This window comes from Pongo pygmaeus, chromosome 9, assembly GCF_028885625.2.
Source record: "Pongo pygmaeus isolate AG05252 chromosome 9, NHGRI_mPonPyg2-v2.0_pri, whole genome shotgun sequence".
NCBI lineage: Eukaryota > Metazoa > Chordata > Mammalia > Primates > Hominidae > Pongo > Pongo pygmaeus.
In genome coordinates this window covers 73,243,426-73,270,647 of record NC_072382.2, presented here as the reverse complement: position 1 = coordinate 73,270,647, position 27,222 = coordinate 73,243,426, and the positions used below count along the sequence as shown (strand labels likewise).

The 27,222-nt window shown below is 46.7% G+C and overlaps 1 protein-coding gene across 3 annotated transcripts in view; it reads left to right on the top strand.

The window, feature by feature from the left end:
- CLPB (ClpB family mitochondrial disaggregase) overlaps positions 1–27,222 on the top strand; it is a 143,259-nt gene that overhangs the window by 95,254 nt on the left and 20,783 nt on the right. For all 3 annotated transcript variants that reach the window (XM_054440799.2, XM_054440797.2, XM_054440801.2), the window contains 2 exons: positions 11,655–11,752; positions 24,175–24,289. In XM_054440799.2, coding sequence (XP_054296774.1) covers positions 11,655–11,752; positions 24,175–24,289 — 213 coding nt within the window. The remainder of the gene's footprint in view (positions 1–11,654; positions 11,753–24,174; positions 24,290–27,222) is intronic.

The window sequence follows — 27,222 nt, the reverse complement described above, 5'->3', positions numbered from 1 at the left end:
GAGACTATTTTATTGTTTTAAAGATTGCAATTGTGAAGCTTCAAAAAACAGAGCTTAACATGAATCTCCTCCTTACACACCCTCTTCCTCTTGCTCCTCTGATTCTGCTGCTGGTGGCCCTGACCAGATCTCTAACCTGGGAAGGCCATCCAGTCTCCCTTCTGTCTGTTAAGGAGGTAGGGTAGCCGGCTCCCTGTTCAACACCCCATCCACTGTAGGAAGGAATGGTTAGTAATAGTAATTGAAGGAAAAATAACAACAGTTACCATTTTTTGATAAAAACTCTGGACTAAGCCTTTTCTCTCTTTTAATACTTAAAATAACTTGCCAGGCACGGTGGCTCACGCCTGTAATCCCAGCACTTTGAGAGGCCGAGGCGGGCGGATCACGAAGTCAGGAGATCGAGACCATCCTGGCTAACATGGTGAAACCCCGTCTCTACTAAAAATACAAAAAATTAGCCAGGCGTGGTGCCAGGCTGAGGCAGGAGAATGGCGTGAACCCAGGAGGCAGAGCTTGCAGTGAGCCGAGATCGTGCCACTGCACTCCAGCTTGGGCGACAGAGCGAGACTCCAGCTCAAATAATAATAATAATAACTCTACAAGTTAGAGACTCTTATTATCTACATTTTCCATATGCATAAACAAGGGCACCAAGCAGTTCAGTAATAACCAAGGTTCACCACTAAGTGGCAGAGCCATTGTGTTATTATAGCTATGATTAGGATCTCATAAGCAGAATTCCAGTCTATGTCCCCAGAGCTCTCTAGGGTCTACCCTGTCTTCTGTAGGGTCTGGCATAAAATAGGTAATCTAGAATGTTGGTTGGTTGGTTGGTTGAATGAATGAATGAATCAGCATTCTACCCATTGAACTTACCTTCAGGTGTTAAGAGGGACTGGCTGAATTGTCTGTAGCTTATGCCAAGAAGTATGGATTTTGTCTCATCTCCTAATGCCCAGCTGTACACAGACATGTTCCCTCCCACTCAGTAACAAACTGCCTGGAACTCTGTCCTGGCTCATATTTACAAGAGAATGTGATAAATTCCGTATCGATCCCTCCTGTTCCACTGTAAATTTTGCAAAAGATGATTAAATAGAGCAATAGAGTCTGCAGGCATTGTGGCTCAATATGTTGTGGACTGGTGTATCGACCTCCTCCATCCAAAGGCAGCTAGTGCCTATCTCTGCTGCCCCAAACCAGTAATTAAAATCCTTTGAGACTGGGATTTAAAATCCAATCATATTCCTGAATCAAGCCTTCTAGCCTCCCCGTGTGACGAGTGCAATAAGGTAACGGCAGGAGCATGTTTATGTCTGTGTTGAAGCAGTCCCCATAGGGTGGGTAAGAGATGGAGACCTGGGTAGCCCTGCTGGCTAAATCATTTCACCCTGACACCACAGCCACTTGTAAGACAATCTGTAGGTTCATAAACAAGTCCCAGCCAAAGACCAAAACTCAAGGTATAAGAGCAAAATGTCATGCACAAAAATCCACAAATTCTGTTCCACTGTACACTTATATTCCCACAGCCAGTAGTAAGTTTAAGCAAGTGATTTGGCCTTGATTAAACTGTTACTGGCCTTTAGTAACCAAACGCATTTTTGAATTTCCACAGGAACTCTGACTTAATCTAAACTAAAGCCAGCCTTCCATGTGCTGAGGTCTGTAATCAAAGCACAAGATACTACTGAAATAAACTTGTCCATCTCCCCTCAACTGGATCAGGAACTCCTGAAAAGCAAGAACAGTATCTTCTTACTCACTTTTGTATCCCTAGCACCTACCATGGTGCCAAACACATAGAAGACTCAAAAAATATCTTTGAATGAATGGATAACAATTAATCTTGAAAAAAAATGTGTAAACCAGTATATAAGTAGGAAACCTCCTAAGCGGTTGTCCATTTAATGCTTGAACACTTTCAGTGCTGGAGAACTCAGTTGCTCTTGAGGCTGCTCATATTCTATTTTTGGATTTTCCGATGGTTAGAAATTTAGCCAATATCTGCTTCTCAGGGTTTTAATATTACCCTTGGATTCATGTAGAATGAATCTAATCCCAATTTAACATGATGGCCCTTGAAATATCTGAAAATGTCAGGCAGGTTCTCCTGAGCTCTTTTCTCCAGCCTAAACCCTCTACTTCCTTAAACTATTTTTCTCACGTGGCCTCTAAACCCTTTCCTGTCTCAGTCACATTTCCCAGAACAATCCTCACTTTCTCTTCCAAACCTATGACTTCCTATTTATTTCCACTAACTTGCATCATATTTGCTTTAGCTCTTAATGTCAATTTTCCATCTGGTGTATTTGGTACCCTTTCCCACCTTAATTACATCTGCAGATTTGATGAGGAAGATGTCCCTGTGATATCCATGTCATAGATAAACATGCTGAACAAGGACCAAGTGTTTGCTGCCAGTGGAAACTCCTTCCAGACCTCTGATCCATCAGTGACCCACCTCCTTGGGTCTGGTTAGTCCATCAGTCATTTACTAGCATTCCATGTGGTACTGGCATCCAGCCCACATTTCTCCATTGTGACCACAGGATTATCCTAAGACATCCCATCGGATGTCTCATGAAGTCCACATTTGGCCTAATTGTACCTGATTGAGCAAATAGGTCATCCTGATAAAGAAAGGAGAGGTTAGTCTGGCATGACTTGGCTTCTGCGAACCCATCCTGATGCCTAGTGATCATCATCATTCCTTTTCTAGCCATTCACAAAGCATTCTTAGTCATACATCTGATTGTGGAGACAAGACCTATGTGTGAAAGTCTGTGATCAGGTAATAACTCTAGCGGTTCAAAGGAAGAAGTGATCTGTAGGCTTGAGTGGCTTGGAAGAGCTTCAGGGCAGGGAAGATGAACCTGAGTCTGCAGAACATAAAGTCTGAGTGATGAGCACAGATGAGTTTGGCACCACAGAAGAGAACAGTGGTAGTCCAGTGCAGGCCAGTCCTTCCAGTCGGTGCTAAGGAAGTGAAAGCTACGGGGTGGGCAGAGGCTGAGACAGTGTAGGTGGAAAAAGCCCTGGACTAGTAGGCATGGGTTCTAGCTCCCACTCTCCTACTCATAGTCTCTGTGACCTTGAGCTCTAATTTCCCTTCCCCAGGCTTCTCCACTTCTCTGGTCCTTTTTTCTTTAGTGCTCAGTGTGGTATCTTCTGCTCTTCTCCAGCTGGTGCTGTGGTTTCCCACCTCCTCAGCTACACAATGCCTAGCTCCCTTGTACCAGGGGGTTAGGGGGAAGAATCATCATCTTCATCTCACTCCCCTGACATCCTCATCTCCTCACTCCCCTGTAGTATAATGACATTATTTCTATCCCTCTCTGTCTTTCACTAATCTGAGTTCTGCCCAAGGGCAAGAACAAATCTGATTCCATACAGTGGAATGGGGAATGTCTGGATCCATTCCATTAAAACTCTCTCTGTTCCCTGAATGTTAGAAATCTGCCTCCCTGAAGGCAAGGGATCATATCAGAGCATGTCCACTGGGGGGTTGGTACTTGTGGATGACCTTCTGGGAGGTCAGTTAATGTGTGTCACCATTCCTCTGGCCCCCAGACAGGGAAGCCCTGAATGGGAGGAAGGGGAGCCTCATTTTGTCCCCTTTTTACAAAGCTGTCTATCCCAAATCTACCTCTAGAAATGCCCCTATCTTGGCTTTGGAGCATCTGAGCACACTGGAATGGAGGAAAAAAGATGATTTTTCTCTCTTTTTGAGTCATCAGGCCTTTGGAAGGTAGGATTTTGTAGTGGAAAATCAGACCTGGCTTCCTTTCCTAAAAAAATATTTTTTATTATGTAAAATATCAAACATGTACAAAAGAGAGAATAGTATAATAAATCCCCATGTTAAATCCCAGCTTTACCATTTATCTGCTGTATGACCATGGGTAAATTATTTTAGTTTTCTGAGCCTCTACTTTCTCAGAATCTTTGTTTGATGAATAATTCAGACACTGTATATAAAGGCATTATACCCAACAAATGTTAGCCTGTCACCTTTCCCCTTGCTCTTCTGCTAGACTCAGTTAAATCATCTGTAAACTAGAAAAAATAATAACGTCTCCTGCTGTTTTCACCAAATTGTTAAATCCATGGCCATTGTCAGCACAGGCTATGGCACATAACAAGTGCCCAGTAAGTATTTTTCATTACAGGGGTGAGGCGGGGGGCATATCTGCAAGTGTGAATGTCTGTGTACATACGTATGTTGAGCAGGGCTCAGTGGTGTGGTTTATAGAAAAAGCTCAAGATATCAGGACACCAGAGCTCTAGTCCCAGTTCTTCTGTGCTTCCTGCAGCATTCTCAACAAGTCTCTTCTCTCTCACCTTCAGCCTCTGGGAAAGTAGAGGAGAATTGGCTCTGACTTGAGTAGCCCTGTACATACTGGATGTGAAGACTAAACCAAGATATGAAAGTGGCAGGCCAGGACCCTGAGGCTGAGGGCCAGGAAAAGGAGTAAGTAGGGAGGACACTAGGAGCCCAGAAGGGAGAGCACTGATCACTGGAGGAGGAGAGAACTGGGCCTTGAAGAATGGGCAGGATCTGGATAATCGGAGAGACCACAGGTGGGGACAGAGTGGAGCTGAGCGTGCAGACAGGGAAGGTGCATGGCTTCTCATATGTGGTCATCCTGCCACTCTCTCTCTGAATGTTTCCTTGATGGGGAGCTCATAACCGAAAAGAATAGATCAGTCCACATTGACATGTCTCTGATCATGGGAAGGATTTCCCACAATTAGAAGTTTCAACCAAAACTTCTAATTTGAGATAGTCAACAGACTGCTGAAATAGTGACAATGAGGATGAAGGTGGTAAAGCCACTAGCAGTAAATATGGAAAGCAAGAGTGAATGTAAAAGTTATTACAAAGAACATTGTACACCTGTCTAATCCTTCTTTCCAATCATTTTTGAACTTGTTAATCTAATTAGTCCTCACAAAGCCCTTAGAGGTAGGTGGTAGGTAGGGCAGCAGTCATTACCACCAGAGAAGTAGAGCAAGTGCCCTGGATCACACAGCTGGGAGATGCGGCCCCTCACTGGCTCCCCAGCGCAGTGCTCTTTCAGAGGGAAGGGCTGAGTCACGGGAACTGCAGTGGAATCGTATCACTAGAAGATCGGTGTGCTGACAGAACTGGGGGTGGGGAGGGGCATGAATGTCAATGTTAATAATAATAGGCCGACACATTTGTATAGGGCATTTACTGTTGTTGTTATTGTTGTTGTTAAGCCCTCTTATACACATTATCTTATTTGAGGTAGGCAAGGGCCAGGACAGACTAGTGTCAAGGGAGGAGGGAGTGACAGGCCTCCTCCCACCCCCTCAGCTTATGAGCTTTTCCCACCAGCACAGAGAAGATCTGAATCCCACCTCCCTAGGTGGGATTCAGCACTCTCCCTAGGAAAGGCAGGTGGGCCTCTCTCACCAATCACTTCTTCCCCACTTCGCACCTACAGAGCATAGGGTGTACCGGGGCCTGACCTGACCTCTTCTGCCAACCAGTCAGAGAGGCTTCTGGGACCAGCAAAGAAACTGGGGACTTTGGTCTATAGGAAAAAGGTACATGGTTTTGTACTTGCTATCAGAAAGGTTCTCCTGGGGCAGAAAGAACAGCCATGTTCTGTGTGGCCTCAGAAGATGGCACCTGGAGAGAAGACGGTTCAATCATCTGGCAAATATTATTGAGCTCCCATCCCATGCAAGGATATATAGCAGTGTATCAAACACAGTGTCTGGCTTCTAAGAACTCTCAGTCTTAGATGAGACAGACTTTAATGCAGGGTGGCCAATGCAGTAAGATGGAAGCCGGAAGACCTATGGGAGCAGAGAGGATGGTACCCAACCTGGGGTGGAAGGGAAACAAGGAAGCCTTCCTGGAGGAGAAGCCAGGACTGAGTCTTAAAAGATGAACAAATGTTTTCAGAACCAAGATGGAAGTGGGGTTGGTGAGAGAATCTGGGGCTCATATGTGAAAAATCTGCCCTCAGTTAAATGGGGGACACCCCTGGGAGAGCCATGAGCTTGGGGCTGGGTACTGGGGACATTCAGAGGAGCCAGAGTGACCACCCGTTTGAGATGTAGTAGAAGGGAGTATCTTCTTAGGGAATTGGAAGAACTCACCATTTTTCCACTTGGAGAGTCAATAATTGCGTCAAATCAATAGCAGGTACTGAACCAGAGAAGAGGAGTGGGCTCCCTCAGCACCAGTGAGCCAGGCCTTCACTCCCACCAACACCATTGCCACTGCTTTACCTTGCCCTGGGTGATGAGGTCCAAGCCAGCCATAGTGGCACCAATCAGCATCAGCCCCACGACCACCCACCCCCGCACACTACTTTGCTGGCCCAGGCCCTATTGACAGATCCCCCAGAATCTGAAGGAATTCAAGATAAATGGTTAAGAGGATGGAGTTAATAAAATTTGAAAAATTGAGGCCTGTCACTCCACTAAACTTTTTTCAATACCACTGACAGAAACATATTTCCCCAATGAGTGACCTTCCACAGCTGTAGCGGGCAGGCGCAGCCGCAGCAGTGCTGCCAGGAAGCCAGTCTGCTATTTATCAAATATTATAAGCTGGGACACACTAATCTGGAGAGGGAGAGGAGGGGAGGGGTCCTGTACCACACTGCCTGGGGTGCTCCAGGTGTTTGCCCCAGCCCCAGACAGCCAGTGGGAGGTGACGGATGGCCTGCGATTAGCACTCCCCACCTCCATCCAGCCCTTTCACTTGCTCCCAGAGGCCTGGCCCTCTAGACCAGCTGCTCGGCCCGAAGGGGCCCTGGGTGGGAGGCAAGGGGAGGTCAGGCCAGGGCACGGGCCGTCCTGATGCCCCTGGAGAGGGCAGGCGGGTGAGGCCCAACGTGGTTATTTATTGGACTGTAATGGTTTGTGGCCGTTGGTCGTGGAGGTGAAATCGATCAGTGGTAGAAGTCAGGTTCTATCAATTATTACAGCAATTAGTCAAGTCAGAGCGAGGGTGCAGGGCTGGGGTACTAATATTAGATGGACACTATCCATGGTACCTCTACCTCAGCCTTCCTAAAGTGGGGGCAGACATGCTGCCCTGAGGCTCCAGAACCTTGGGGAGTCTTCCCCATGAGTGGTCAGGTGGAGCCTGACCTGAGAGCCTCCTGGGCTGGAGACAGGTGCCGTACTGCTTTAAAAGGAGCCCCTGTGCTGGCTGGCCCAGGTGCAGAGATGTCCTACCTGTCCCCATCCCATCCTTTATGAGAAGTGACACGACTCCTACTAGAAATTACTCAGTGGCCAATGTTTATGGCACACATTTTTCATTCTGTAAGCAAATATAGATCACTGACGGCACTTGTTTGAAGAGGCTAATCTCACTCTCTGTTCGTTCTTCCACTGTCTTCCTCTGTCACCTTCTCTCCTCTTCCCCCTCCTCTTCTCTCTCCCATTTCTTTCTTCCTATCCAAAGCAGAAGCTCTTCTCTTTGCCATTCTTTCCCTTCCAGAGGTCTCTCCCTAACCCTCCCTTCCACTGCAGCTCATATCTAGTGACAGAGCTCCCCTTGAGGCTAAGAAAGGAGAGACCTTTCCACTGCTTCTTTGCAGCTCCCTTTCTGCCTCCGCTGTGGTTTAGCTCTGGGGGGAGGGGAGGATGCTGTCTGCCACTGGCTCCTCAACCCTTGCAGAGCCCCTCAGTGCTGAGCACCAGAGAAAGCAACTCAGTGGGGCTGGGCCAGGAAGGCTAGGCTAGGCGAACAAGTCCCTGAGCACTTTGTTCCTTCCTGAGCCCCACAGTGCTGCCTGTCCCTCCTTCAGCACACAGATGACACTCAGCCTGTGACCTCTTGTCTCCATGAGCTCCTGGAGAGGTGGAATTGTGCTGGACTCGAACTCTAGGTAGCATCTAATAATCTTGAAGACAGGAAGAGGAGTCTGCAAAAGAGACAGAAGAAATGGTCACAAGAGTGGGAAGAAAACCTGAAAAGCGGTTTTATATAACTCAAAGGAGAGAGTGGCCAAGGTATCAGTTGCTACAGAACAGTCGTGAAATATAAAGAGGGAAACTATTCATTGGCTCTGCCAATCCTTCATCATCCTGCACACAGAGGCTTGCAGATATAAAGTGCCCAGTAAGTGCCAACAGAATGGAAAGAAAGGATGAGGCTCTGGCTGAGCTTCTAAGGACTTGCCCAGTAGTTAGGAAGACCACAGACACACTCCTTCCTAGGGAGGTTGCACTTTGTCCTGAAAGCAGAGGCCAACTGAAGGCTTTTTCATCAGGGGTATATTGTGGCTGCCCTCATGAGAGTAGAGAATTGGAGTTAGGAAAACCTGGGGGTGGTTTTTACTCCTAGTTCAAGCAAATAAAGCTAGCTTTGTGGCCTTGGGCTAGTTATTTCACTTTTCTGAGCCTGTAGCTTGGGGATTTTAATTCCTATCCCTCAGAAAGTACCGAGCACAGTGCCTGGCACAGAGTAAGTGCTCAATAAATACCAGTGTTACTATTATCACATCATTGACTCCAATTATCTGCCCAGGAGACATGAAAACATACATCTACACAAAGACTTGTGTGTGAATGTTCATGGCACTGTTTATATAATAGCCAGAAAGGGGAAATAGCTTAAATGTCGATCATCACCTGATAGATAAACAAAATGTAGTATATCCACAGAATGGAGTATTATTCAGCCATGCTACTACATGGATGAACCTTGAAAACATTCTGGTAAGCCTGAAGAAGTCAGACACAAAAGGCCACATATTATACAACTCCATTCATAGGAAGTATCCAGAATATGCAAATCCATAGATAGAAAGTAAACTAACGGTTGCTGAGGCTGGGGGTAGGGGGAGTGTCTGATAATAGATACGGAATTTCTTTTGGAGGAGGGTGAAAATGTTCTGGAATGGTATATTTTAAACCACTGAATTGTATACCTCCTTTCCTTTCCTTTTTCCTTTCCTTTTTCCTTTCCTTTCCATTTTTTAGACAAGGCCTTGCTCTGTTGCCCAGGCTGCAACAGATCCCAGCTCACTGCAACCTCTTGCCTCCTGGGTTCATGCAATTCTCATGCTTCAGCCTTCCGAGTAGCTGGGATTACCAGCATGTGCCCCCATGCCTGGCTAATTTTTTTTTTTCTTTTAGTAGAGATGGGGTTTCACCATGTTGGCCAGGCTGGTCTTGAACTTCTGGCCTCAAGTGATCTGCCCACCTTGGCCTCCCAAATTGCTGGGACTACAGGCATGAACCACTGTGCCCGGCCTTGAATTATATACTTTGAAAGGTTTAATTTTATGGTATGTGAATTGTATCTTAATAAAAAACAATATATTTATCAATATTCTGCACTAAATTCCTGTTAGAAGATAGTACTGTGTAAAAAAAACTTAGTTTTTTCTTATTGATAATAAAAGTTTCCTTCACCTGGATTGTATTTCCTATGGCCTGCCCCTTCCCCCTCCACCTCCCACATCGCTATAGAGCTTTAGCCACTTCCTCTGCCTCTCAGGCAGACAGCTGCATGTAAATGCTTAATAAATGGTTACTGTTGTTCATAAGTTGATAGGGTCTTTTAAGAAGTAGAGACTGTGGCTGGGCATGGTGGCTCACGCCTATAATCCCAGCACTTTGGGAGACCAAGGTTGGAGGATCACCTGAGGTCAGGAGTTTGAGACCAGCCTGGCCAACATGATGAAACCCCATCTCTACTAAAAATACAAAAATTAGTCAGGCATGGTGGCACATGCCTGTGATCCTAGCTACTCAGGAGGCTGAGGTGGAGAATCGCTTGATCCCAGGAGGTGGAGGTTGCAGTGAACAGAGATCATGCCACTGCACTCCAGCCTGGACAACAGAGTGAGACCCTGTCTCAAAAAAAAAAAAGAAAAGAAGAAGTAGAGACTTGTGGCTGGGCGCAGTGGCCCACGCCTGTAATCCCAGCACTTTGGGAGGTCAAGGCAGGAGGATTGCTTGAGCCCAGGAATTCAAGACCAGCCTGGGCAACATAGTGAGACCCTGTCTCTTAAAATTTTTTTTTTTTTTTGAGACGGAGTCTCGCTCTGTCGCCCAGGCTGGAGTGCAGTGGTGCGATCTCTGCTCACTGCAAGCTCCACCTCCCGGGTTCACACCATTCTCCTGCCTCGGCCTCCCGAGTAGCTGGGACTACAAGCACCTACCACCACGCCCGGCTAATGTTTTGTATTTTTTTGGAGAGATGGCGTTTCACTGTGTTAGCCAGGATGGTCTCAATCTCCTGACCTCGTGATCCGCCTGCCTTGGCCTCCCAAAGTGCTGAGATTACAGGCGTGAGTCACCACACCTGGCCAAAAAAAATTTTTTTAATTAAAAAATTTAATTTAAATTTTAAAAATTGAATTAAAAATTTTTTTAATTAAAAATAAAATTTTTTAAGTAGAGACTTGCAATAGGAATACTTCTGTATCATGATATAAATGTTTTCACATACTGGATTGAGAAACACTGGTTTTTACTGTACATCAGCAGTGGCTGGACACCCACCCTGAGCCATGCCCTGTGCTAATTGGTTTCCCAGCCAGCCCATTCTATCCTATGGCAGGGACTGAGTCTTAACCTTCTTTACTTCAGACAGTGCTTCCTGAGCAAGAGAGAAGCTCAAAAAATACTAGATAATTATTACCTTAATGTTCTGTGTCACACACATTTATTAAGCATCTGCTGTGTACAAAGTAATTTTCTAATTATGTTTCTGTCTTCCTGCCCTTCCCTAAAGGGCAGGGCCAGATCTGATTCTTCTGCATCCTCAGGCCCCATTCATTCAGGGTCTGCCGACTTGAATGGAATGGATGGTTTTTGAAGAACAGTGAGGTGCTTACACATGGGCTTTGGGAAGGCTGTGACAGCACAGAGAGTCAGAGTGACCTTTCCTCCATAACTGCCAAGGCTGGCACAAAGTAGACACTTGATACAGGCTTGTCAGCTGCCAGAACTTAGAGAGAAGATAGACACATGGCCCCAAGCTAACCCCTTCTTCTTGTCATACTCAAAGTCTTTGTCCTTAAGTCACAGGAACTAATGATTGGAGGAAATACCCAGCCACACACACTCACCCACCAACAGCCAGAGTGGCATAGACAGGTTGCTGGTGGTGCCCATGCCCTTCCAGGGGACTCAGCTGACTCAGACAGACAGGAAATGCCCAGAGGTCAGAGAGCATAAAAGGAGAGTAGCAGAAAACAGAAAGAAGGGGAACCATTTAATTGTTACTTGGGATATTCTCTGCCTTAGAAAGGAACCCTTTATATGGCTTCATGAATGAATGTTTATCTGTATTCTGATATGTTGGAAAATATGGACATTTTAATGAATACATGTATGAAATTGTGTGTTTACATGTATTTGTGCTGGGGTATATTAACCTGTGTATTTGTTTGGCATACTTTCTTAGCATGTTCAGCTGTGTGTATTTGTGTATGTATAACACAGCTACGTGTGTATAGTATGTTATTGAACATGTGTGCATGCACATGTAGGAGCCCCAGTACCATGTTTTTCCACCATTTGTAGGTGTCCATGGACATTCCCAACATAGAAATCAGAGCCTTAAGCCACCTCCAAGGGAAGGCTGAGGTCCCACTGATCGTTCATAGAGCCTCTATTTATCCTTCTTCTCTTGCCAGGAGCCAACCCCCTGCAGAGGAATGAAATGGGACACACACCCTTGGATTATGCCCGAGAAGGGGAAGTGATGAAGCTTCTGAGGACTTCTGAAGCCAAGGTAAGTCTCAGGGAAGGGAGGAGGCCTGTGGGTACTCCATGCATCATTTAATCCTTCACTCATTAAATTATGTCAGGCTTTACACCAAAGGCTACTTCTCCTTAGGTGATTATTATCTGTTTAAATACAAATCCAGCCCCCAGTCTCATCAAGAATAGGAAGCTGCGCCTATCATGACCAGGGAGCGGCCTTGGCCACTTCTGGCTTCTGAGCATTACCTTTAAATTTGGTTTATGAAGTGATGGATCTCCCAGGTCCTTTTCAGAGGAGGGGGTTCTAGCCAGACAAAATCCTTAGCCCAAGCAAAGATTTTAGTCATATTTTTCCTAGGCCTCATGTATTCTACAGTCTCATCAAACAATCTTTTCTCATCATCACTCTTTCTAGAACTATTCCTTCACCCCTCCCCTCCACACACACTCCAGAAAACCTAGTATAGAATCTGAGCCAAAAAATCCTCCATTCTAATTCTGTTTTCCCAACCAAACTTTTGAACTCCCTGGAAACAGGGCTAAGTCTTCCACCTCTCCCAGCCACAGAGCTGTAACTCAGGAACTACTGGACAGAATCTAAGAACTAGAATCACAAATCTGAGAGATGGCAAGGACCTTAGAAATCAAGTCCAGTGATGGGAAATCTTACAAAAACATAAGCCAATAAATCAAAGGAAAATTGAGTTGTTCGAGTTGAAGGAGAGAGATGGACTAGAGCACTGCCCACGTGGCCTGCCCTTCACTCGTGGGGCAGCCTCTGAGGGGACTCTGCTGTTGCCACAAGTTTCAATCTCTGAAACCTAAATCAGCTGACTTATTTTACTCCTGGAGAAACTGGAGCCCAGGGCTGTGATGTGGCTTGCCTTTGGTCCCAGAGTGAGTTAGCATCAAAACTGAACATAATAGGCTTGACTACAGGTCATGTGGTAGGTTCGGTGGCAGGACAGGGACTGGAAGACCTGGTTTTTGACTTTTGTGCCCTTTCCAGCCTCATGGAGTCTGTTATCCACAAATTGGCTGAAGTACCTTGAGATGATTCAGTGTGGCAGGTCCCACCTAGTGGCAAATATTCTCTGTCTTGAGTCCAAGCACTTAGCTCCCTGGACTGAGACTGAAGAGATGTGGGTTCTGATCCTAGCTTCACCACTCACTGCCCATGTGACCTTGGGCTACCACATCCCCTCATTAAAGCTCAGTCTTCTGTGATATGAAAACATTGTACTAAATGGTTTCTAATGTTCTAGGCAACATATGATTGTCTGTGGATCAGTCAGGATAAGCTAGATTATGCTGTTGTAACAACCCCAAATTTCAGTGGTTTAAAGCAAAACAAAATAAGATTTATTTTTGCCTTATGTTGCATGTTCCTTGTGGTTGTGGGTGAGGGGCAGGCTCTGTTCATCCTAGGCACTTAGGGATCCCAGCAGGCAGAGCAGCCACCCACTGGAATGTTGCTAGTTGCTTGCCAGAGGGAAAAGGATGCTCTGAAGGGTCTTACATCTGCAGTTAAATGCTCAGCCTAGAAGGAGGATCCTTTTCTTCCACTCAGTATTCATTGGCCAGAACTAATCCCATGTTTCAAACCAATCATAAGGGGGCCAAGAAGAGTAAGCCTACCATGTGCCTAGAATGGGAGAGCTGGAAATATTTGGTAATCAACATGAACCATACAGAGTTTGCCTCCCTGGTATTTTTAGTAACTGTTTTGCAGTAGTTTCTCCTGGAGAAAGGAAGGAATTAGGAAGGGTGACTAGCTTTTCACAACCCATCCCCAGGGGCCCTTGTGACCAGAAAGAACTACTAAATTTCAGAGGGCAAATGCTTCTCTCCTTTTGTTCAGATTTTTCTGTCCTAGGAGCAGGTCGGGAGGTCAGGTCAACTTCCTTAAGTGCCTTAAGGAAATCCCTCAGCACTGTTGCGCATAATCTTAGGGACTGCACGCTCATCATCAGCTCCCCTTTCAAGCCCAGTGGCTTTTCCCCGAGAGACCAGCCCTGGACTTGGCCAAGAGTACCTGTAACTTTTGAGCTTGTGTGACATAGAGCAGGTACTGGTCTGGCCACTGAAGCAAGAGAACAGTCCCCTTAGTGCCAGCGCTGGTGGAGGGGTTAGGCCCACTGACGGACCCTTCACAAAATTTAGCTGCCCAAGGGAAGTGGCTTGATGTTGGCCACATTATTACAGGGCTAACGTCCAGAGTGAACAAAAGGCGGTTGCAATCCCCTGTGCCAGTCAGACCCTTCTGGAGCATGGAGGGCAATTACAGACACCACGTTCGAAGTAGACATTGCTCTGTTAGAATCTGTGCAGAGAAGGGCAGTAGGGTGGCAGGAGGAACTGTGCCATGAGAGAAAGCTGATGGTAATAGGGCATCTGGCCAGAAAAGGAAGAGCATAGAAACAGCTCTGAGTGAGAGGGAATGAGATTTATTCCATGGCAGAGCCAGAGTGGCTAGGCTTATTGGGCAGCAGCTTCAGGGAAGAGCCCCTGACACAGCTGTCCCACCATGGAGGGGCGCCTTAGAGGCTAAGAAGACCACTTGGAGCCAGTCCAGGGATTCCCTAGCTCTCAGCTGAAAGACCATTTCATCCGTTGTCACCTCTGTGCACTTGATCCCTTCATCCAGTCTGGACTTTCTCCATTCTGATTGTGTCCACTGAGCATCTCCACCTAATTGGTTTGCTGTCCCATCAGATTCTACCTATGTGAAGCACCCCTCAGCCCTCCCCGGATGCCAGCGGCATTGGCTTTCTCTCAGTTGTTCAGCATCTACTTGGTCACCCATTCATTCTGTTCTGCATTTTTCCTCCAAACTGCAAAAAGCTTCCTCTTCAAAATTGTGAGGCAGCCTTTTGTAGGAAGAACACCATTTTAGACCTGGTTTCTTCTCCCTCTGCCAGTAAGTAAGAAGCAGCTGCCTCTGAGTTCAGGCCCTGCATCCATAACATAATGACTCAGGCCTGGAGGCTGCTGAAGCTCCAGCCTGGGCCCCATCTCCTGGCTCTTTGTCTAGACATGGGTTGCTGTCACTCTGATCTTATCTGGCTCCCCTTCTCTCCGCTCAGCATCCCCCTGCCACCCTGCTCAGCCTCCTCCACCTCCACCTACCACTCTGTAGTCAAATTATGCTCATAGAAAACTTGTATTAAAGTCGTATGTCCCATTATAGAAGTTTTAGAGATACAGAAAAGTAAAATGAAGAGAAATAAATAATATAGTACATATTTATGAATGACATCTATGTGCCAGGTTCTGGGCTAGATGGGAAGAAGACTGATGAGTAAAACACTCAAGGAGCTACAGTCTGATAGGGAGACAGGCAAGTAAACCATGACACCACTGAGTCATCAGTGGTATGACTTATCAAGGAAGACTTCCTGGAAGAGATGACAACTCAGCTGAATTTAATTCAAAGACTCTAGCCCTCCTACCAAGACATAACCACTATTAATATTTTTAATTAATTATAACAATGATAGATACTGTTTTTATCAAATGCATCTAGGTAATGTGCCAGGTGCTCAAATACATATTTTTCTAATCCTGTAGCAAATCTGTGAAGTAGTTCTCGTTACCCCTGTTTCACAGATGGGAAAACTAAAGCTGCAGGAAAGCAAGCAGATGATTTACAGAAAACCAAGTTGTTATAAATGACTATTAGGAATTGAACAATAGGTTTCCTCTTGTGATACTGTATTAGCCTTCTCTGGATCATATCTATGTATAGTTATATAGAGGGCCTTTTTTGTAAAAAATGTGGTTGACAGTCCACCATATATACCAGGAGTCTCAAACTGGCAGCCGCATTTTATATAGCCACCCAGAGTTTTCCAAAAATGTGAAGGTAATGCCTTGGGGATTGGGAGTGTGCACTGTCCAGCCACAGGGCCCCCCATTCCCTCTTACATTATGTCCTTGATTATCAGACACTTTTGTTTCCTACTTGGCCCTGAAGGAGTTACGATCCTATTCTATATTTGGAATCTGGTTTTTATTCACTTAATATTATTGGTGATTTTTCCATTTAAAATTATCCATAAGCCTAATTTTTTATTTAATTCTGCCCTTTAAAATGCATCATTTACCCTAGAATCTCTGTCACCTTAAGTGGTCTGAATGATGTGTCCCTCACTGTTGGCTTCCTCAGTTCTCTCAGCATTCTCTGCGCCGAAGCCTCCTTAGGCCCCCTGAGAATATCCAGAGGTAATGAGGCCCAGCCCCTGTCCCTGAGTTTGCCATCTGTCTGGGGGAGAGGCAGGCACTCTTAGCTCTGATACCTGCAGACTGATTTGTCTTAGGAGGGTTCGCAGAGTTGGTAGAGTCTCCAAGAAAGCGTGGATCACCTCCTGGCAGAGAGAGCAGGGCAGGCTTCAAAGAGGAGGTAGCCTGTAATCTCACTTTGAAGGATTTCAATAGATGGAGAGTTTAATACTTAAAGCCAGGACCATTTTCATGTCTTAACTAAGAGACGAAGGAGAGGTAGAAATATATCTCTGTTGACATGATAGCAGATAAAACAAAAATATGTGGAGCTATCCCATGATGAATATTCAGCTGAGGGGAACATGCTCGTGCCAGCCTGCATCTCCACTCCCAATCCTCACTGCACCGAGACTCACAAGGAATTTATTGCTCATTTTAATCACACCCAAAGAATGCATCGGCAGGAATATTAGGCAGATAGGCCTATCCTATATATTTTATTTGCATATCCCAGTGACAGGATCACAAGCACATTTCCTATCTCTATATTTTTTCATTTGCTTCAGGGGTAGCTGGGGATGTGATGCTCCCCTGGGCCCGCATTCCAGGCTGAGAGCCTGGGTGCTCCTCTCAGAGCTGAGTGCAGCCCTGCAGGAGGGGAGAGGGGGAGCACACAGGAGGGTAGGAGGGTTATGTTCTTCCTCCCCTCGGCCTCACTCAACCCATTCTCTGCTTTGCCTCTCATTACAGGTGCCAGCTTGCCATGTGCCTGGCTCTGTACTTGGCCCTGTGGCTTACGATGGTATGGCCCAGACACAGTGCTAAGTGCTTTTTAGGGACCAACTTTCTCTTTCCCTTTTTTTAACTTTTATTTTTATTTTTTTCTTTTTTTTGAGATGGAGTCTTGCTGTGTCGCCCAGGCTCGAGTGCAGTGGCACAGTCTCAGCTCACTGCAACCTCTGCCTTCCAGATTCAAGCGATTCTCCTGCCTCAGCCTCCCTAGTAGCTGGGATTACAGGGGCCACACCACAACTGGCTAATTTTTGTATTTTTAGTAGAGACAGAGACAGGGTTTCACCATGTTGGCCAGGCTGGTCTCAAACTCCTGGCCTCAAGTGATGCACCCACCTCGGCCTCCCAAAGTGCTGGGATTATAGGCGTGAGCCACCATGCCTGGCCTTTTTTTTTAACTTTTAAAAGCTTTTTATTGAAATATACTTGTATAAGATACACATATCAGAAATGTACAGCTCACTGTATTTTCACATACAAGACACACCTTATCGAGAAATAGACTGTTAGAAGCACCCCAAAAGCCTGCCTCAGACTCCCTTCCAGACTCATCCCCCAAGGGTAGGCATTATTCTGATATTTTTAACTTTTATTTTTGCATAATTTTAGAGATAGTACAACTAATTCGTATAAATCCTTCACCTAGATTCCCAACTATTAACATCTTATCATACTTGCTTTATTATTTATGTACATAAATAATACATATAAGGATATATATATAATTTTTTTCTCAATGATTTGAGAATAAGTTTACACATGATGCCCCTTTACCCCTAAATATTTGTATGTATTTCCTAAAAAAAGATGAATTTTCTTACAGAACCTCAGTATAATCATCAAAATCAGGACATTAATATTGATGTTAACTAATCTACGGATGTTATTCCTATCTCACAAGTTGTCCTAATAATTCTCCTTACAAGAAAAGACGGTTTCAAAATCCAAGTTGCATTCGGTTGTCATGTCTCTTTAACCTTTAATCTGGAATGGTCCAAACGTTATGATGTGGAAATCAAAAAGAAAAATAAAACATAATAATCTGGAATGGTTCCTCAGTCTTTCCTTGACTTTTATGACCTTGACTTTTTTTTTTTTTTTGAGATGGGGTCTCGCTCTGTCACCAGGCTGGAGTGCAGTGGTGCGATCTCAGTTCACTGCAACCTCCGCCTCCTGGGTTCAAGCAATTTTCCAGCCTCAGCCTCCAGAGTAGCTGGAACTACAGGCACCTGCCACCACGCCCAGCTAATTTTTGTATTTTTAGTAAAGACGAGGTTTCACCATGTTGGCTAGGATGGTCTCGATCTCTTGACCTCGTGATCTGCCCTCCTCGGCCTTCCAAAGTGCTGGGATTACAGGCGTGAGCCACCACACCCAGCCGACCTTGACATTTTAACAAGTGCAGGTTGGTTATTTTGTAAAATGTCCCTCAATTTGGGTTTATCTGCTGTTTCGTTGTGATTAAACTCAGATTATGCATTTCTGGCAAGAACACCCTGTGGGGTTTATTTTCAATAAATGTATCAAGTTGCCCTTCACTAGAAGCATTAATACTTCTAACAGATAGAAAGTTTCTGTTTTAAGTCTCATCTTCCTAAACAGACTGAACTCCCTGAAGACGAGTCTTTCCTTATCTCCAGGTGGACGGTGCAGGCTTTGGAATCAGACTGCAAGGGTTACTGTTCTGTCTCTACACTCGCTGCCAGTAGAACCTTGCTTGAATGTACTTAATCTCTGTACAATGGGGATGATGATACTGTCAACTTCATAGGGCTATGAGGATTAAAACACCCAGTCCCAAATCAGTGAGTGCTAAAATTAATGAGTTGAAGTTTGAAGAGTAACAGGATATATACACAGTGTCAAAGTCTCTCCCCACAAGATACTTTTTAATTACAAAGGGAAAAATAATAGTGAAGAAAACTGGCAGCCACCACCTTAACCTAGTGATCGAAGTTAAGACTACCAGTTATGAGATAAATCAACATCACATGCCTCTGATATGATGCCTGTAGTAGCCTGTATTTATAGAGCCCTTACCAAGCTCCTCCCATCCTTCTTTCTCCTCTCCTCCAAATAGAATATATACATATCAAGTATTTTTCCTTCTCTAGTTTACTCCACTGGCTAGCCTTTCACAAGGCTGGGCACATGGCTCATGTCTTTAAAATTTAATCAGTCATTGCCGGGCGCAGTGGCTCACGCCTGTAATCCCAGCACTTTGGGAGGCCAAGACGGGTGGATCACCTGAGGTCAGGAGTTCCACCTGAGACGAGCACAAACTCATTTTCTCACTTTAGCCACTCTTCGCCCCTCAACCTTCTCTCATCAGTCTTGTCTCTGATCCACCTAGCTATTTGCAGAGGAGTGACATGATCAGATTTACATGTTTAAAATATTGGCTTTAGCAGCAAAAGGAGGATGGACTGGAAGAGAGGAGAATGGAATCTGGGATGCCGACCTAGTGATTACCAAGTGTGAAGGGGCTGACATCTGCTTTGTGTTTGGCCTTCCTCTACAGGGATGTGTCCTTTGTGGACTAGTTTAAGAGACTTTCAAATTCCTTGGGTGCCTCTCTCATCTCCCAGTCTTGTGTTCCCATCTGCTCTGCATCCCCTAGACTTCTTTGTTGGCACTCCTGGGCTCCTCTTTTATCATTCCCCTCCTCCAGGCTTTCTCCATCGTCATCCCCACCCCCACCATCTCATCTGTTACCCCTTGTTCCCTTTGTTGACCTTCCTTCTCAGGCCTGTATGTCATACCATTTCAGGACATGGTAGAAGCCCCGACTATGATATGAGTTACCATCTGAGTCAGGGATTCAGGAGTATGGGGCATACCCGAGTTTATCTATGAGTAGCAGGTGGACTCTATAGGCCTGACCTCCCCTTGAGAGGCAAACTGCAGCTTGGCCTCTCTTCTCTTCCCCCTCCATACCTACCTTCCCATTCTTGCCCAGGGTCTTGTTCTGCCTACTTCAGCTGCCCCCTCAGTGAACACACTGCCAGGTTCACTGTCTGACCTCTGCCCTGAGGGATGCCCAACAGTTGAGATGCCTGCCATATCCCTTCTGTAACCCTCCCCCGCAGAGCCACTCAGCCCAGCCACCCACCTCTAAGCAAAGCGAGCCCAGCTAGGCTTCGCCTCGGCCTCCCAGCCCTTTCCTGTAAATGCACTCACAGCCAGGAGGGGTGCCATATTAAATCAAGACTGATGGAAACCAGTGACTGCGATTATCCAGCCAAGATGCAGCATGGGAAGCTGGTCGCTGATGGCTCCAGGTGAGGGCTTCTGAAGCTAATTGTGTGTGGCTTTTATTAAGAAGATGCTCACTCCCCGACTCCTGCTCTCCTGGGTAGCTCCTTTACAGTGCCTCTCAGCTCAGTGCCCTCTGCTTCTGCAGGCTGAATTCCTGCCTTCTCTTCTTCTCTACTGGATCCCTATCAGAGCAGAGCCTTGAACTCGTCTTGTAGCCTTCCTCCCCATCTCCTCAAAGACAAGAACAATAGTATTTATAGAGCCCTTACCAAGCTCCTCCCATCCTTCTTTCTCCTCTCCTCCAAATAGAATATATATATATCAAGTATTTTTCCTTCTCTAGTTTACTCCACTGGCTAGCCTTTCACAAGGCTGGGCACAAGTCAATCATTGCCGGGCGCAGTGGCTCACACCTGTAATCCCAACACTTTGGGAGGCCAAGATGAGTGGATCACCTGAAGTCAGGAGTTCAAGACCAGCCTGGCCAACATGGTGAAACCCCATCTCTACTAAAAATATAAAAACTAGCCGGGCGTGGTGGTGGGCGCCTATAATCCCAGCTACTTGGGAGACTGAGGCAGGAGAATTGCTTGAACCCAGGAGACGGAGGTTGCAGTGAGCCGACACAGTGCCACTGCACTCAGCCTCGGCGACAGAGTGAGACTCTGTCTCAAAAAATATATATATATAAAATAAAAGAAGTCAGTCATTCATTTCATATGTTTTTTAGCACAAACTCTGTGCTAAGCATTGTGAAAAGAGCATGAAGCAGTAATCTTCTGCCTGCCTGGCTTAATCTCAGTGTCCTTTACATTTTTATCAAGAAGTCTGATCCATTTTCTGAGGTGTTACTGAATTGGCATAGATATCTGGGACTTCAGGCTGGGGAGAATCAGAATGTGCTGAGATTTAGGCCATGGTTTGAATCTTTCCCAAGACCATCTAGAAAGCTCCTGGAAAACTAACCAGTTCACGGTATAACTATCCCCACCCCACCTGTCACCTCCATAGAAGTCAAGGAGTCCTTTCCTTTGCCCAAGAAATAAACAGGAATACCAAACAACCTAAAACCATGACACTGAAGAAGAGTTACAGGAAGTAGAAGTGTTTCCCCAGAGAAGACTTAGGGAGGCCACACTGGTCATACCCAAATCAACAAAGTGGAAAGAAAAGTTATGTTAGACTTTGCCTGTGGCAAAGGGAAAAGATACGTTCTGTGAGGCCCCACAGACCAATGGATGTACCCAGAGGTGGAATTCTCTATCACATAAGGAAAACTGACAGCAAAGATGAGCCGCCTCAGGCAGTGGAGGCACCTCTAGAGCCGGGTAAGTGTTGAGACTGCACACTGCAGACCTAGGGTTCCTAGAGATGGAGCCCCAAGAGCCGCCTCTGGGGCAGTGGTAGCAACCAAGTGGACTTGGCTCCTGGCTTCTGCTTGAGCCAGGGTAACTCTTCTTATTATCTGTGGAATTCCACCCACAATTAAATTAGTTAAAGAATTCCAGTACCAAAAACAAAAAAGGCACTAGATTAGACAGTCTGTTATCAAAATGCAGTGAAGGAGAAGAGGAGTCACATTTATCTAAGGTTTAATAAGGGTTAGGTAGAGGGTAGCCATTTTGGTCACTCAGACTACCTCTTAATGCTATGTGCCAGAGACTCTGCTAAGAACTTATATATTAATGCATTATCTCATTTAATCCTCACCTTGTGGCATTCCACAAGGATCCTACAGGCTAAAACTATGAATACTATCCTGTGTTTTAATGAGGAAAACTAAGATTCTGGGAGCTTAACTTCCCCAGGGTCAGCTAGCTAGGAAGTAGATGAAGTTGAGGGGTGAACTCAGGTCTATCTGGAGCAAAGCATATTTTTGTACACAACTTGCCTCACTGTGAGCCAAAAGAAGAGCCAAACCTCAGATGGAGACGGCTGAAAGAATTAAAGCAGATGCTGTGTATAAGTTGCTGAGTACAGTGCCTGGCATACAGCAGCCATTCCACAAACGGTAGTCACCTTTATTCAGTTAGCAACACAAACTGACGCCTGCTGTGAGCCAGGCCCTTTGCTAGGCACTGGAACTATAGAGATAAACAAACATGGTCTTGTAACCAGTGACCTCATGGTCCAGGAAGGAGAGACAAACAGGAAGTTATTTAAGTGTACCAGAGGTCCCAGGGCCTGGGGTAGGCACAAAGCCTTACAACAGACTCCCTAGACAGTACCACATTGGAGGTTGGTGGGAAGAGAGAAGACCTTTGTAGTAGGGTGATAGTGTCAGCAAAGGCCCAGAGGCAGGCATACTCTGGGACTCATCACTGAAGAGAAGTGAGGAAACTGACCCAACAAACCCTTGCAAGCCAGCTTCTGTCCCTTCAGGCTCCTTCCATGGCCTGCCCGACTGCAAGTCAGCACTGTCCCAGCCAGTATGCATGCATCTCACCATCAGAGCCTCCAGCCCAGTGGACCTAAGTGCTGAGCGGGGCTGGGTGGGCAGGGAGGAGGAAAAAGCAGATCTATGGCTGAAGTCGGCAGAGCCAAGTGATGTATGTGGCGCCTGAGGGAGCTGCACAGTGACACTCTGGATTCCAACCGGCAAGTGTCACTCCACTGGGATTGGCGCCGAATTATTGCTCCATATGAAACCCCAGGACTGATGGGAGCTTTCAGTTATAGACTGATAGCAACAGCCAAAATTGGATTGTTTGCTATTTATTTTTTTTAACTTCTGTCAAGGTCACTACTGTGACAGGAAAACACTACCCAAGCAGTAGGTATTTTTTATCCACTCTGCCCGCAAGAGCAATCTGCAACCACAACTTTTGTGACAGGGCCTGACTTTGACAGCTCTCTTTCCAGAAAGATGTTAGTGTTACAGGCTTGGGGGAAAGGAGCCTCCTGAAGACCTGGTCATTCCTTTCCATTTCAAGATCTGCTTCCTTCCCCTCCAACTCCCAACCTCCACAAATACTCTACCATCAGGCCCCTGCCCTCACCTCTCCCTGCCTGTTCTCCAGACAGTCCCACGGCTCCCTCCTGGCCCAGTCCTCCTCCAGCTTCTGTTCCCCAGGAAGCCCCCCAACAGATGTTCCACACTTATGTGTCCTTCCTTTCTGTACTCCTACACCACTCAATCTAGCTGTTAATTCTCTCCTCTTTGTATCTGTCATTTTTGCAAACACTCACCAGATGCCCCACTATGCCAGGACCCATGCTAGAAATAGCAGTGAGTCAAAGATAGGGCCTGTCCTTGGGGAGCTCATAATTGATTTAGAGGACAGACTTACATTCACCAAACTTGTTTTCAAGTAGGTTTTTGTGTTTTTTTAGTGAAAGATACAGTGCTAGAGATAAACATTCATGCTTTGGACCCGTGAGGAAAATGGTTGCAAAGTATTTGTGTGCAGGCCAAGCCTCATCTCCTGACTTTGAGCTGCCTGAGGGCAAGCCCGGGTCTCCTCTTCTGTGCGGACAACCAAGCTTAGGCTTCTCCTGCTGCCTTTTGTGAAGTGGATGACGCCCAGGGCCAGACATGCCAGACCCTCAGCATCAACTAGAACCTCCCAGGCGACAGGGCACAGTCCTCCTTCCCCTGCCCCACCCTTTCATCATGGCCATGCACAAGGCTGGGCACGCAGCAACTGCTGAATAATTATGTTTAATTGAAATGCAACATAATTGAAATGGAGGGTGTTCATAGCTCTCTTTTGAACAAAACGTTTTTCAAGAGGAAAGAGAAAGGAATTTGTACTTATTAAGCACTTATTCCATGCCAAGCATGATGCTAGGCCTGTTACATACATCATCATATTAATATTTAATCCCCAATTTGCTGATGAGAAAACTGAGGTGAAATAACTTGCTCCAGGTGATAAGCACATCTCATAAGTGATAAAGCTGGGCTTGGACCCAGGTCTTCTGTCAGACTCCAGAGCCAGGGTTAATCTGCTAGCAGTACTTACTCTACCAGCAGAGTGAGCCGAGACCCCTGAGCGGCAGCCACCTGAGTGGAGAGTGGAAAGGGCTGGACCAGCCTCCAGTGACCATGAACCACAGCTATGAAGCAGGACCCCTGGAGACCCAGACCTGTGTTTTCCCCGAGTTGGGGGATAGAGTGAAGCTATGGTGCTATGGGCCCGGCAGCCCTCAACCATTTGCCCTCTCTCCCCACAGTACCAAGAGAAGCAGCGGAAGCGTGAGGCCGAGGAGCGGCGCCGCTTCCCCCTGGAGCAGCGACTGAAGGAGCACATCATTGGCCAGGAGAGCGCCATCGCCACAGTGGGTGCTGGTGAGTATGTGGGACACCAGAAAGGGCAGAGTGGTGCCCTTTGAGGGGTACATCCTGTCGTCACCAAATTGGATAGGCGCTGCTAATCATATTAAAAATTAGCATTTGTTGAGTACTATCTATATGCCAGACATTGTTATAAGCTCTCTGCATGTCATGTGTCATTTAATCCTTATGGCAATCCTTTGAGGTTGGTACTGCTAAATCCCATTTTACTGCTGAGGAAGCCAAGACACAGAATACCTAAATCACTTGCTCAAGGCTGCTTTCCTATGCATAGAATTTAACTGACCGTCATCTGGTCCGCTACCCTCAACCCCATTTTTCAAGTGGGAGAATTGAGACCCAGAGAGGGATGGGAGCTTGTCTGTCACTAGCAATGTAGCAGCTGAGCCAGAACTTATGTCCCCATCTGTCAACCTGGGACTCTTCTATCACTTCCAGATAGTTTGTCAGCAGCTGGCCTAATTTTATAGAAAATATCCTGAACAACTTCTGAGTGTCTTCTCCACCCCTGAAGCTCTTATTTCCATACTTTGATCCCTGGGAGCCAGACTGCCCTCTGGTGTAATCCCTAATGTAATGGCCCTCCTGCCTGTGCAGACCCCACGAGCCGATAATTAAAACTAAGGTTCTGCTGAATACAGTGGCCTCATCTTTGTTCTCCGACTCTGGAGCACCACTCCTTGGGCTTGATTTCAGATAGATGAGGCAAGGGAAGAGGAACCCCAGGCCAGGCGAAGACAAAGGTGTATCCCCCAACACAGTGGTTCTCAAAGCATGGTCTCTGGACCAGCGGCATCACTATCTTCTGGGAACCCGTTAAAAATCAGATCTCAGGCTTATTCCACACCTGTGGAATCAAAAATTCTGGGATCTCTATGTTAACAGGCCCTTCAGGTGATTCTGACACTCAGCTGAAGTTTAAAATACCACTGCCCCAGGAAGGCCCTACCTGGTCGTGTGGTATGCCTGGATTGAGGGGTTGGTGCTTTTTAACCTCCATTTGTAAGGAAGTTACTGCATCCACCTTGCTGAGAAGCCCTGCAGCTGGGGATCACAATGATAATGTTCAGAGCCATGCCCAGTCCTTGTGACCAGCTCCCAGAGGCTTCTAAACCCAAGCATGAGGGAATAAGGCAGCCTGGTGGTTGCAACTGCCAGCCCAGCTGAAGCATGAAGCACTCTCTGGGTCAGAACTTATGGTAGGCAAGCAGCACCCAACACCTCGGGACCTCAGACTGAAGCAGGTCCAGGAGAGTGAGGCAGATCTAGAGGCTAGGCCAGGCCTCCCTGAGTTCTCCAAGCTAGTGTCACATGTGTGGTAGGGACTGGCTGGATGGAGCCTGGCACCCCATGGGTACCATGAGGATGGGCAGCCAGAGAAGTGCCGCAGAATGAATTGATTTGATAAATGGCCATTTATTACCCTCACGAATTGGCTGAAACCAATTTTGGTCACATCAACCCCTGGTAAGTGCTGGGATATTGATTTGTGCAAAGTAATACAGTGAATTTATCAGTGTGATCCCCAGCTGCAGGGCCTCTAGCAAGGCTGGCGCACGGTTACCACCTTACAAACGGAGGAGATAAAGCGTCAGCCCCACAGCTCAGGCCCCCATGGCCTCTCTGGTCTAGGGCCACTGGAGCCAAACCAGGACAACCTGCAAGCCAGAGCCTTGGCATTCAAAGTGAGGCTCTCCTTCCAGAATCCAGAGCTGCTCTCGATCCTGAGGAAGGGAGGCTGCCTGCCCTGTTGGGCAGACCTCCTGGGAGCTCAGCACCTCTAAGCCCCACTATGATCCTCAGAAAGGCAACCAGCTATCTATTCAGCACATTCAGAACCAGACTCCCCCCCCTCCCCAGCCTGCTCATCTCCTGTGTTCTGATCTGTGTAGAGACCACCATTCACTGGTCTCTTAAACAGAAACTCAGATGCTTCCTTGGCCCCTCCCTCCCCCTCACCCCTTACAGCCGATGAAGGATCAAACACCTGGCCTTTCCACTCTCTTCCTAATACCACTGCCCTAACTCAGGGTGTCCACGTCTCCCATCTGAACCAGGCAGCTCCTTCACTGGTGTCCCTGCCTCCCTTCCTTCCCCTAGAATCAGTTCTCACCAGCTGGAGTGATCTTTGCAAAACACGTATCTAACAGTGCCACTCCCATTTAAAACCTTTGCATGTTCCTTGCTGCCCTAACCTGGCATGCAGGCATGCTCCTGCTGCTCCCTGCTTTGTACTGCATGCACCAGCCACAATGGCCTGCCTCTGCCTCCCTGCACATACTCTGTTGATTTCCTGCCTGCATTTGTCTGCCACCCTCTCTGCTTGCAATCCTTCCCTTCTGGCCCTTCCCCCCACCCCACCCCAGCCCATTGCCCACACACTGGCTGGTTTTTACTTAGCCTAACTCAGTTCAGGAGCAATTGACTGCAGGCTCCTTGAGGGGAGATAACATGACTTAATCGTTTTTGTGCTCCCAATTCCTGGCACAGCACCCTGCTCAAAGTAGATGCTTAGTGCAGTTTGTCAAATTAAAGAGTTTGGTCTGGCCCCTTGTCCATCTCTAGGGAATAGCCCCAGAGCCCAGGCCCTCATGGGCTCTAGGATGTACCCTGAGGTAAAACAGAGAAGCTGCAACACCTGCTGTCTAGTAGCCCACAGCATACTGGGAATACAACTATAGAATAGCTCATTACAGCCATACTCCTTGACCTTTGACCCCTGGGGTAGGCAGGCCATTCCCCAGACCTGCTCTAAGAAGCCTCTCCTGGGTAGCAGGTCAGCCTGCACACACCCGGCAGCTTTCTCGGAGCTCCTTCTGACCAGGAACCTGTCCCGAGCTTCCATCCACCTGGTCCTGGTTGACCCTCTGAAGCCACATGCTCCCCTGGGGAAGCTCTGCCACCTCATGTGTTCGGCTCTGCCAGAG